Source organism: Zonotrichia leucophrys, unplaced genomic scaffold (assembly GCF_028769735.1).
Source record: "Zonotrichia leucophrys gambelii isolate GWCS_2022_RI unplaced genomic scaffold, RI_Zleu_2.0 Scaffold_135_121723, whole genome shotgun sequence".
NCBI lineage: Eukaryota > Metazoa > Chordata > Aves > Passeriformes > Passerellidae > Zonotrichia > Zonotrichia leucophrys.
Genome location: NW_026992340.1, coordinates 106,613 through 119,000, shown reverse-complemented (window position 1 = coordinate 119,000; position 12,388 = coordinate 106,613). Strand labels below are relative to the sequence as shown.

The 12,388-nt window shown below is 61.5% G+C and overlaps 1 protein-coding gene across 2 annotated transcripts; it reads left to right on the top strand.

The window, feature by feature from the left end:
- The first annotated feature begins 2,391 nt into the window (after positions 1-2,391).
- On the top strand, positions 2,392-11,306 carry LOC135460950 (class I histocompatibility antigen, F10 alpha chain-like). 2 transcript variants are annotated; one of them, XM_064737927.1, is made up of 9 exons: positions 2,392-2,493; positions 4,646-4,753; positions 8,701-8,964; positions 9,334-9,606; positions 9,877-10,149; positions 10,235-10,339; positions 10,438-10,473; positions 10,593-10,625; positions 11,073-11,306. In XM_064737927.1, the coding sequence occupies exons 1-9, from the start codon at positions 2,427-2,429 to the stop codon at positions 11,084-11,086; spliced, it is 1,173 nt and encodes a 390-aa protein (XP_064593997.1). In that variant the 5' UTR covers positions 2,392-2,426; the 3' UTR covers positions 11,087-11,306. The 2 variants fall into 2 exon arrangements, with proteins under 2 accessions (XP_064593997.1, XP_064593998.1); XM_064737928.1 differs by lacking the exons at positions 2,392-2,493; positions 4,646-4,753 and adding an exon at positions 7,042-7,136.
- The last annotated feature ends 1,082 nt before the right edge of the window (positions 11,307-12,388 follow it).

Here is a 12,388-nt window from a genome sequence, read left to right as displayed (position 1 = left end):
TGTGAACAGAGACCCCCTGTCCAGCCAGGCCATGATCTGGCACCAGGACCCCCCGAACCCCGATTCGCAGGAAGGGACTCCCCCATTTCTCTGGCACCCCTGGAACCACAATTTTGGAGCACCAGGACTATTGGAATATGAATCCCAATATAACCAGTTAGATGGTGCCTGGGCCAGTTCTGACCCTCGCTGCTGGGCCAAAGGCGGCACTGTGGTGCTTTACCCCAGAGATACCTTGGCTGCTGGAGAGTGCAGCGGGGCACAGACGCAAGTCCAGGCTTGTCAGGACTCCGTTTACCTCAGGAGAGAGAGCTTCTGGCGATGGTGAAGAGAAGGAAGGAGTGGATTCTGCTGGAGGGTTATATCCAGATGTTTATTCCACGGGTACAGAGGTCTGAGCCGGGGCAATTCCTCCAACAGAATGCCGGCCGCATGGTCTGATTAACCTTTTAAGCTCAGGGCAGGGAAAGGGGAGGGGACAGGTGAGCCACCAACCAGGTGAAGGGGCAGGGTCTCAAGGGACTAGGGACACCTATACGGGCCAATGTCCCCCAGGCCTGAGGGACCAATCACACGACGCCTTGCTGGTATGTTAGCCTGATTGACAGGGCACACTCAGCGAGGGGCGAGGGGGAAGGGAGAAGGTATAGGCACACCTGGGAAGGGACCGGAAGTTTAAAACAGGACATTGCAACACACCGCAACACAGGACCCCCTAAACCTCCATTCCCGGACAGGGAAACCCCACATAACCCCTTTTTGGATCCTGTGACTCCCCTCAATCCCCTTCCCCAGCATCGAGACCCCCCTGTACCCCCTTACCTGGCACCGCCACCCCTCTGAACTCCCATTCCTGAGCACGCGGACCCCCTTGAGCGCCCATTTCTGCCCACCCCGACCCTCCTGTGCCCTCCTCGGCAGCACCGGGACCACCCTGAACCCCCATTTCTGGTCCCCGATGCCCCTGGAAACGCCATTTTTGGGCACCTAAACACCCTCGAGCCCAGAATTCCGGGAAGGAAACTCCCCCTGAAGCTGCATTCTGTGGCAGGGGAATCCCCTGAACCCCCATTTTTGGGCACCGGGACCCCCCTGACCCGCCGTTACTGGGTGCGGGGACCCCCGAACTTCCATTTCCAGGCGAACCCCCTTTCCTAGGAACAGAGACCCCCTTGAACATTCATTTAGGGGCACTGGGACCTCCCTGTACCCCCTTCCCCAGCCCCGATAAACCCTGCACCCCCTTATCTGGAGCCTGGAATCCCCTGAACCTCCATTCCCGGGCACGGAAACCCCCCGAACCTCAATTTCTGGGCACCAGGACCCACTGCATCCCCTTATCCGGCACCGGGACCCTCTGAATCTCAATTTCCTGGGCACTGGAACCCCCCTGAACCTCAATTTTTCAGTCACCAGGACCTCTTGAACCCCGGAACCCGGGAAGGAAACCCCCCTGAACCCCATTTCTTGTGCACCAAGACCCCAGTGCATCCCCTTATGCAGCACTGGGCCCCCCTGAACCCCCATTCCTCTGCACCCAGACCCCCGTGCACCCCCATATCCAGGACGGAAACCCTCCCAAACCCTCCATTCTCAGGCACAGGACCCCACCCTGCACCCCCTTATCCATCACGGGGATCCCCCTGCACCCCCTAATCCAGCCCCAATGCCCCCCCCGCACCCCCTTTCCCGGCCCTCCCCCTCCCAGAGACCCCAGCCCCCGCTTTTCCTTGACCCCGGCACCCCCTGAACCCCCCCTCCTGCCTTCCCCAGCCCCCACCCATCACCTTCCTCAACACCGGGGATCTGCCCGTGCACCCCCTTTCCTGGGCACAGGGACCCCCTGCACCCCCCATTGCCCTCATCCCCCTTGCCTTGACCTGGGACCCCCTGAACCTCCGTTCCTGGGCATGGGGACCCCCCTGCACCCCCTAATCCGGGACTGGGACCCCCTCCTGGATCCCCTTCACGTGTTCTGGGACCTCCCGCACCCCTGCCCGGCCCTCCCGCCCTTCCCAGACCCCAGACCCGCCCTTTTCCTTCCCCTTTGCCCCCCCAGATCTCCCAAATTTCCGCGTCCCCCAGTTCTCCCCTCCGGGCGCTTTCTTAAGGGGGTCCCAGGGGTTCCCAGGTGGTTCTCAGAGGGCTCCAGGGCGGTCGCAGCGGGATCCAGAGGGATCCAGAGGGATTCTCTGCAATTCCCCCGTCCCCTCCCCGCCCCGCCCTCCTCGGTCCCTTTCGCTTCCGCGTCCCAACCTGCGAGACCGGGATCTGCCCGGCGACCGGTGACGTCAGTGACAGATCGGACTGCCATTGGCGGGCAGGAAATACTGGCGCCTATGGCGGGGCAGGAGGCTGCTCTGGGGGCGGGGGCAGGTGTGTGGGCGGGGTCAGGTCTGTGGGCGGGCCCGCAGCGGAGCAGCGCCATGGCTGCAGCGCTGGGTCTGGGGCTGCTCTTGGGGCTCCTGGGGGACCCGGGGGGCGCGACCAAAGGTGAGTGGGAACCCCGAAACCGGGAACCCCCTGAACTTCCATTTCCGGGCACCGGGACCCTCCTTAACTTCTATTACCGGGGCTACTGGGCCCGGGAACCCCCTCCATAGCCCCATTTTGGGTCCTGTGACCTCTCTCAATCCCCTTCCCCAGCACCGGGACCCCCCTGTACCCCCTCATCTGGCACCGGGATCCCCCTGAACCCCCATTCCTGGGCACGAAGACCTCTTTAGCGCCCATTTCTGCGCACCGGGGACCCACTTGAACCCCGAATTCCGGGAAGAGAATCCCCTGAACCCCCATTTTTGGGCAGGGAAAACCCCCGTTCCTGGGCACGGGGACCTCCATGAACGTTCATTTCCTGGCAGCGAGAGCCCCCTGCACCCCCTTATCTGGCGCTGGAACCCACCGGACCTCCCATTCCTGGGGTTCAGGATCCCTTTGAACCCCGAATCGCGGCACGGGAACCCCCCTGAACCCCCATTCCCGGGCACCGGGACCCCCCCTTCACCCCCTTGTTCGGGACTGGGACATCCCGCACCCCCGTCAGTGCTCCGGAACCCCCCTGCCCGCCTTTTCGGGCATCCTGGTTTTCCCAGACCCCAGACCCGCCCTTTTCCTAGAACTTTGGATCCCCCAGATCTCCCAACTTTCTCTGTCCCCCCAGTTTTCCACTCCCGCCGCTTCCCGAAACGGGGTCCCAGAGGGCCCTGGGGGTCCCAGGGGGGGTCACACTCGGGTCCAGATGGATCCAGATGAACTCCCTGGAATTCCCCCTTTCCCCCGCCCCCTCCCCCCGCGTTCCCTCGGTCTCTTTCTCTTTCCCGTCTCCCAAGCTGCGTCCCCGGGATCCGCCCGCCTCTCCCAGCCCCAGACCCCCCTTTCCGTGACCCAGGGACCCCCTGGAGCCCCATTCCTGCCTTTCCCAGCTCCCAGACCCCACTGCCCTCAACACCGGGGACCCCTGGACCTGCCCTGTACCCCCTTCCCCAGCCCCGATAAACCCTGCACCCCCTTATCTGAAGCATGTAACACCCTGAACCCACATTCCCCGGGCTCGGAAACCGCCCTGCACCCCAATTTCTGGGCACCGGGACCCCCCTGAACCTCAATTTTCAGGCATCAGGACCCCTTGAACCCGAGAACCCGGGAAGGGAACCCCCTGAAACCCATTTCCTGGGCACTGGGACCCCACTGCATCCTGTTACCTGGCACCAGGACCCCCTACACCCCCATGCCGCTGCACCAGGACCCCTCGAGCCCCCCATTCCTGTGAACAGAGACCCCCTGCACCCCTTCCACAGCGCCACAGCTCAGCCAGGCCATTATCTGGCACCGGGATGCCCCTGAACCCCGATTCGCAGGAAGGGACTCCCCCTGAAACCTCATTTTCTGGTCACTGGCACTCCCGGAACCGCAATTTTCGGGCACCGGGACCCCCTAAACCTCCATTCCCGGACAGGGGCACCCCACATAACCCCTTTTTGGGTCCTGTGACCCCCCTCAATCCCCTTCCCCAGCATCGAGACCCCCCTGTACCCCCTTATCTGGCACCGGGTCCACCCTGACCCCCCATTCCTGAGCACGGGGACCCCCTTGAGCGCCCATTTCTGGCCACCCCGACCCCCCTGTACCCCCTTCGGCAGCACCGGGACCGCCCAAACCCCATTCCTGGCCACCGGTGCCCTCGGAACTGCTATTCCTGGCCACCAGAACCCCCTCGAGCCCCGAATTCCGGTGAGGAAACTCCCCCTGAACCCGCATTCCCCGGCACAGGAACCCCCTGAACCCCAATTTTTGGGCACTGGGACCCCCCTGCCCCCCCTAATCCGGGACTGGGATCCCCCCGCACCCCCATCAGTGCTCTGGGACCCCCTGCACCCCCATTCCCGGCCATCCCGCCCTTCCCAGACCCCAGTCCCCCCCTTTTCCTCGGCTTTTGCACCCCCAGATCTCCCAAATTTCTGCGTCCCCCCAGTTCTCCATTCCCGGCGCTTCCTGGAAGGGGTTCCAGGGGTCCCAGAGGGTCCCCCGGGGTCTCAGCGAGGATCCAGTGGGATCCAGATGAATTCCCTGGAATTCGCCCTTTTCCCCTCCCCCTTTTCCCCTCCCCCCGCGCTCCTCGGGCACTTTCGCTTTCGCGTCTCTCCAGCTGCGCCACAGCCGCGATCGGGGACGGCTGCGATGGCTCCAGCGCTGGGGCTGGGGGTGCTCTGGGGGCTCCTGGGGCTCCTGGGGAACCCGGGGAGCGCGACCAAAGGTGAGTGGGACCCCCCGAAACCGGGACCCCCCTGAACCGCAGTTCCCGGGCACCGGGACCCCCCCGAACTTCCATTTCTGGGCATCGGGAACCCTTGAAACCTCCATTCCCGGGCAGGGGAACTCCCCTGAACGCCCATTTTGAGTCCTGAACCCCCTGAATCCCCATTTTGGGGCCTGTGACCCCCCTCAATACCCTTCCTCGGCACTGGGACCCCCCTGCACCCCGTCATCTGGCACCGAGACCCCCCTGTACCCCCATTTCTGGGCAGGAAAACCCCCCTGAACCTCCATTCCCGGGTACCGGAACCCCCTGAACCCCCATTTTCGGTCCTGTGACCCATCTCAATACCGTCCCTAGCACCAGGACCCCTCTGTACCCCCTCATCTGGCACCAGGACCCCCCTGAACCCCCATTTTCGGTCACCGGTTCCCCCGGAACTCCCATTTTTTGGGCACCTAAAACCCCTGGAACCCCGAATTCCGGGAAGGAAACTCCCCCTGAACCCGCATTTCCCGGCACAGGAACCCCCTGAACCCCAATTTTTGGGCACTGGGACCCCCCTGGGCCCCCCCAATTCCCCCAGGCGCTTCCTGGAAGGGGTTCCAGGGGTCCCAGAGGGTCCCAGGGGTCCCAGGGGGTCTCAGCGAGGATCCAGCGGGATCCAGATGAATTCCCTGGAATTCCCCTTTTCCCCGTCTCACTTTCGCGTCTCCCAAGCTGCGTCCCCGGGATCCGCCCGCCTCTCCCAGCCCCAGACCCCCCTTCCCGTGACCCAGGGACCCCCTGAACCCCCATTCCTGCCTTTCCCAGCTCCCAGACCCCACTGCCCTCAACAGCGGGGACTCCTGGACCCCCTTTGGTGGGCACAGGGACCCCCTGGATCCCCCATCCCGCCTCTCGGGTTCCTTCCTTGAACTTCCATTTCCGGGCGAACCCCCCTTCCAGGGCACAGAGACCCCCTTGAACGTTCATATCGGGGCATCGGGACTCCCCTTACCCCCTTCCCCAGCCCCGATAACCCCTGCACCCCCTTATCTGGAGCCTGGAACCCCCTGAACCCAATATCCCGGGCACGGAAACCACCCTGAACTCCTATTTCTGGGACCTGGGAGCCACTGCATCCCCTTATCTGGAACCAGGACCCCCTAAACCTCAATTTCTAGGCACCAGGATGCCTTTAATACCGGAACCAGGGAAGGGACCCCCCCCTGAACCCCATTTCCTGGGCACTGGGACCCGAGTGCATCCCATTATCTGGCCCTGGGACCCCCTGAACCCCCATTCCACTGCATCAGGACTCTCTCGAGCCCCCATTCATGTCAACGGGGACCCCCTGCACCCCCTTCCCGGTCACTGGATCCCTGCCATGCCGTTGTCTGGCACCAGGACACCCCTGAATCCCCATTCCGCTGCACCAGGACCCCCGTGCACTCCCTCATCCAGGATTGGAACCCTCCCAAACCCTCCATTCTCACACACCGGGACCCTCCCACACTCCCTTATGCATCATGGGAACTGCCCTGCAGCCCCTTATCCATCACGGGGATCCCCCTGCACCCCCTTATCCAGCCCCAATGCCACCCCCGCACCCCCTTTCCCAGCCCTCCCCCTCTCAGACACCCCAGCCCCCGCTTTTCCTTGACCCCAGCACCCCCTGCCTTCCCCAGCCCCCACCCATCACCTTCCTCAACACCGGGGATCTGCCCGTGCACCCCCTTTCCTGGGCACAGGGACCCCCTGCACCCCCCATTGCCCTCATCCCCCTTCCCTTGACCTGGGACCCCCTGAACCTCCGTTCCTGGGCATGGGGACCCCCCTGCACCCCCTAATCCGGGACTGGGACCCCCTCCTGGATCCCCTTCACGTGTTCTGGGACCTCCCGCACCCCTGCCCGGGCCTCCCGCCCTTCCCAGATCCCAGACCCGCCCTTTTCCTTCCCCTTTGCACCCCCAGATCTCCCAAATTTCCGAGTTCTCCACTCCCGGCGCTTTCTTAAGGGGGTCCCAGGGGTTCCCAGGCGATTCTCAGAGAGCTCCAGGGCGGTCGCAGCGGGATCCAGAGGGATCCAGAGGGATTCTCTGCAATTCCCCCGTCCCCTCCCTTCTCCCCGCCCTCCTCGGTCCCTTTCGCTTCCGCGTCCCAACCTGTGAGACCGGGATCTGCCCGGCGACCGGTGACGTCACTCACAGATCGGGCTGCCATTGGCGGGCAGGAAATAGCGGCGCCAGTGGGGAGGCCGGAGGTGGCAGTGGGGGCGGGGCCGTGTCTGGGGCGGAGCCAGGTCTGTGGGCGGGGCTGCAGCGGAGCAGCGCCATGGCTGCAGCGCTGGGTCTGGGGCTGCTCTTGGGGCTCCTGGGGGACCCGGGGGGCGCGACCAAAGGTGAGTGGGAACCCCGAAACCGGGAACCCCTGAACTTCCATTTCCGGGCACCGGGACCCCCCGAACTTCCATTTCCGGGCACCGGGAACCCCCTGAACTTCCATTTCCGGGCACCGGGAACGCGCTAGACTGCCATTCCTGGGCAGGGAACGCTCCTGAGCCCCCATTCCTGGGCACGGGGATCCCCATGAACGTTCATTTCCTGGCAGCGGGACCCCCCTGCACCCCCTTATCTGGCCCCGGGACCCACCGGATCTCCCATTCCTGGGGTTCAGGATCCCTTTGAACCCCGAATCGCGGCACGGGAACCCCCCTGAACCCCCATTCCTGGGCACTGGGACACCCCTGAATCTCCATTTCCGGGCACCGGGACGCCCCTGCACCCCCTAATCCGGGACTGGGCTTCCCCTGCACCCCCGTCAGTGCTCTGGGACGCCCCTGTCCCCCTTTTCGGGCATCTCACTTTTCCCAGAATCCAGACCCTTTGAACCTTTCCCTTGACCTTTGCACCCCTCAGGTCTCCCGACTTTCCGTGTCCCCCCCGTTTTCCACTCCCGCCGCGTCCTGAAACGGGGTTCCAGGCGTCTCGGGGGGGTCGCAGGGGAGATCCAGAGGAATCCAGATGAACTCCCTGGAATTCCCCCTTTCCCCCGCCCCCTTCCCCCACGTTCCCTCGGTCTCTTTCTCTTTTCCGTCTCCCAAGCTGCGTCCCCGGGATCCGCCCGCCTCTCCCAGCCCCAGACCCCGCTTTCCGTGACCCAGAGACCCCCTGGAGCCCCATTCCTGCCTTTCCCAGCTCCCAGACCGCACTGCCCTCAACACCGGCGACTCCTGGACCCCCTTTGGTGGGCACAGGGACCCCCTGGATCCCCTTATGCCACCTCTCCCAGTCCCTTCCTTGAACCTTGAACCCTTCCCGGCTCTCCTCATTCCCCGTCCTTCCTCCCCTGCCAATCTCTGCACCTTTCCAGTTCTCCATCCTCTGCTCATCCTGTGGGGGGTCCCAGGGGGTCCAGGAGGGTCCCAGAGGGGATTCTGGGCCCCAGGACCCCCCTGAATTTTCAGTTCTGGGCACTGGGACCTCCCTGCACTCACTTTCCCATCCATCCTTTCTTCCCCAGTCCCCAACCCCCCTTTTCCTTGTCTCTGAGATCACCTGGACCCCATTCCTGCTTTTCTCAGCCCCCAGCCCTCCCTTTCCTCTGCTTCAAGGACCCCTGAGCCTCCCATTCCCCGGTCTCCCCACCTTGTGAGAGGAGACCTTGGCACTGGGGACCCCTGGACCCCTGGACCCCTTTCCTGGGCACAGGGATCCCCTGGAGCCCCCATCCCACTTTCCCAGTCCCTGCCTCCCCCCCTCCCCTTCCATAACCCTGGAACCCCCCGAGCCCCCATTCCTGGACACCAGGACCCCCTGCAAGCCCTTTCCTGTCCATCCCACCTCTCCCACCCTGCACACCCTTTCCTTGGCCCCAGGATCCCCAAACCCCTTCCCAGCTCTCCCAGTTCCCCTTTCATTGATCCGTGACCCCCTCAACCCCCCCAAATCTCCGTGTCCCCCCAGTTCTCCACTCCCTGCATTACCTGAAAGTGGCAGTGTCAGAGCCCAGCCCGGGAATCCCCCAGTTCATGGCCATTGGGTTTGTGGATGGGATCCCCTTCGTGCGCTATGACAGCGAGCGGGGCCGGGCAGAGCCACTGACGCAGTGGATAAAGGATGGAGTCGAGCCAGAATATTGGGAGAGGGAGACCCAGACCAGTGTGAGATACCAGCATGTGTTTGCCAGGAGCCTGGAAACACTGCGGGAGCAGTACAACCAGAGCAGGGGTGAGTGGGGGGAGCTGTGGGGCTGGAATGGGAACTGTAGGCCTGGGATGGGGATCCATGGGGCTGGGATGGGGATCCCTGGGGCTGGGATAGGATGTATAGGTGGCGGATGTGGATTCACAGGGCTCCAAGGGGTGAAATGTGAATTCATTAGGCTGGTATGGGATATCTTGTGATCTGTGAGTTGGGATGAGATCTGTGGGGTTGAGTTGGGGTCCATGGGGTTGGGATGTGGATCCATGGGGCTCCAAGGGGCTGGGATGAGGCTCTGTGGGTCTCCCTCAGACTCTGGGGCTCCATAGGGCTGGAATGGGGCTCTGTGGGGCTGGGACACAATTCCATGGGTCTCTGTGGGTACAATCCCCCCAGGTCTCCACACAAGGTTGCGAGTTTATGGCTGTGAGCTCCTGTCCGATGGGAGCGTCCGTGGATCCTACCGGGATGGCTACGACGGGCGGGATTTCATCTCCTTTGACCTGGAATCTGGGAGATTCGTGGCGGCCGACAGCGGTGCTGAGATCACCAGGAGGCGCTGGGAACAGGAAGGGGAGGCTGAGCAGTGGACGAATTACCTGAAGCACATCTGCCCCGAATGGCTCCAGAAATACGTCAGATATGGGCAGAAGGAGCTGGAGCGCAAAGGTGGGAGCAGAAATCCTGTGGGAATTTGGGATTTGGGGATGGAGGACTTGGGAACATGGGAATTCCTGTGGGAATTCTATGGATAGATCTCACTTCCATCCCATTCCTATGAAATTCCATGGGCAGATCTTGCCCCCATCCCATTCCCATGGAATTCCATGGTCAGATCTCCCCTGCATCCCATTCCAGTGGGAATTCCATGGTCAGATCTCACCCCAGTCCCATTCCAGTGGAATTCCATGGATGTCCCTCACCATTATCCCATTCCAGAGCCCCCTGATGTCCACGTGTCCGGAAGAGAGGAACACGGGACGCTGACCCTGTCCTGCCACGCGTACGGATTCTACCCCAACACCATCGCAGTCAGCTGGATGAAGGGGGGTGAAACCTTGGATCAGGAGACGGAGTGGGGCGGGGTCGTTCCCAACAGCGACGGCACCTTCCACACCTGGGCCAGGATCGAGGCGCTGCCGGAGGAGCGGGAGCAGTACCGGTGCAGGGTGGAGCATCCCGGAATGCCGGAGCCCGGGATCTTCGCTTGGGGTGAGGCTGGGAATGTGGGGATTGGGAATTTGGAATTCCCAAATGGGAATTCCCGTCCCCCTCCTCACTATCCCACTTTTCCCAGAGCCGACATCTGGCGGGAATCTCACTGTGGTGGTCGCTGTGTCCGTCATCACTGCCATCCTCATCCTCATCGCCATCGGATTCGGTGTCCGGAAGCTCCAATCCGGTAACAGAGGGGATGGGGGTTGGGAAGGGACACGGATCCACTCGGCACCGTTCTGGGAATCCTGTGCCACTGACGCTGATCCCACTTTGTTTCCACAGGGAGGAGAGACTGGAAGGGATACAACCAGGCAGCCGGTGAGTTCCAGTGGTGGATCCAGCTCTGGATCCCCTCTGTGCGGATCCCAGGATGGATCCTGGGGTTAATCCTGGTGTGTGATCCGTGCTGGAATCTCATGGATCTTCTCTTTCTGCAGGAAAGGACGTGGGAGCCAATGGTTTGAGCACAGGTATGGAGCAGGAGCAGGGTGAGATTCCAGAGAGGGATTGGGGCAGGATGGACAGACTGGGATCAAGGAGGGATTCTGGATTAGAGCAGGGTCCAGAGTGGGATCAGGTGGAATTGTAGAGTGGGATTGGGGCTGGATTCTGGAGCGGGATCAGGAGGGATGGATGGAGCAGGATTGGTGAGGGAGGGATGGAGTGGGATCAGGGCTGGATTCCAGACAAGAATCAGGTGGGATGGAATGGAACAGGATCAGGTTGGGGTTCCAGAAAAGGATTGGGGCAGGATGGATGGGGCGAAATGGGTTGGATGGATGGAGCAGGGTTGCAGCAGGCTTGGGGTGGGGCCAGCTGGGATTCTGGAGCAGCTCCTGCTCTCCATGGGCTCCAGCCAGGCCTGTGGAATGAGGACAGGGACAGGGTGACACCATGATTCTCTCTCATCCTGGCAGGAGTCGCCGCCTGAGCAATCCATGGAGTTGGATCTGGCCCCTTCCCTCTTCCCTGGGAAGCTGAGAGCTGCCAGCAGAGCTCATCCCACTGCTCCCACCCACCCCACAGCTCTTGCTAACAGATCCATTTCCCATTTTCCAATGTTTTAAAGGCAAGAACCACAAATATTCACAATGCTTCGCTTCTGGTGTGAAACTATCCTGCTTTGGGCAATAAATCTGGGTTCCCTCCTCCAGTGTCTGACAGTTCATCTCTGGGAGCCAGAAATGGGAATGGGGTCACTGCAGCAGGGATGGGGACACCAGGAGTAGGATGGGAACACGAGGAGCAGGATGGGGGCTTGCCAGCCACACCCGGCTCCATCTCCCGGGATTAATTTCCCGCTCCGTGTCCCATGTCTGAGGTGTCCCCAGAAGGGTTTGGCCACATTGGGCTCCTGGAGGGGCAGTGGGGTGGGGGAGGGGTCAGGCCAGGCCTTGTTGTCCCCAGAGGTCCTTGAGTGTTCCAAAATCAGGGCTCAGGATCTCAGAGAGGTTCCCTGGCCATGACCACAGCCATGACATGAGCATGAGATGGCCGTGAGAATGACCATGAGTGACACAACCCTGAGATGACCATGTCCATGGGATGACCATGACTGTGACCATGACCATGACACAACCACAACCCTGAGATGATTTGGACCAAGAGATGACCATGGGTTGGCCATGACACCACCGTGGCCTTGAGGTGACCCTGATGTGATCATGGCCATGAAGTGACAATGACATGATCATGAGATGACCATTACAGTGAGATACCCTGAGCATAAGATGATGGTGATCAGGAAATGACAATGACCATGAGATGACTGTGATCATGAGATGACCACAATCATGACCCAACCATAGCCCAGAGATGACCATGACAAGATTGTGGCAAATGAGTTGAACATGAGATGATCATAAAACGACCATGACAATGCAATGACCATGACTGTGACCATGACAGAGCCAGGACCATGGGATGACCATTACAATGAGATGACCATGAGCATGTGATGATTGTGACCAAGAGATGCATCACAAGACAGCATGGCCATGTGTGTTCGTGAGGTGACGGTGAGCTTACCATTACAGTGAGATAACCATGAGCTTAAGATGATGGTCATCAGGAAATGACCATCACCCTGAGGTGGACATGAGATGACCGTGACCATGAGATGATTGCGACCAAGACATGACCACAATGCAACCATGGCCATGTGGTGATCAAGGCCATGAGATCGCCGTGACTGATCTTAATGCAACCACAACCATGAAATGATCAAGATCAT

Coding starts and splice junctions, on each gene's coding strand:
- LOC135460950 (XM_064737927.1), top strand. CDS start 2,427: ATGGCTGCAGCGCTGGGTCTGGGGCTGCTCTTGGGGCTCCTGGGGGAC. Junction 4,754..8,700: donor CCCGGGGAGCGCGACCAAAG/GTGAGTGGGACC, acceptor GTGTCCCCCCAG/TTCTCCACTCCCTGCATTAC. Junction 9,607..9,876: donor GAAGGAGCTGGAGCGCAAAG/GTGGGAGCAGAA, acceptor ATCCCATTCCAG/AGCCCCCTGATGTCCACGTG.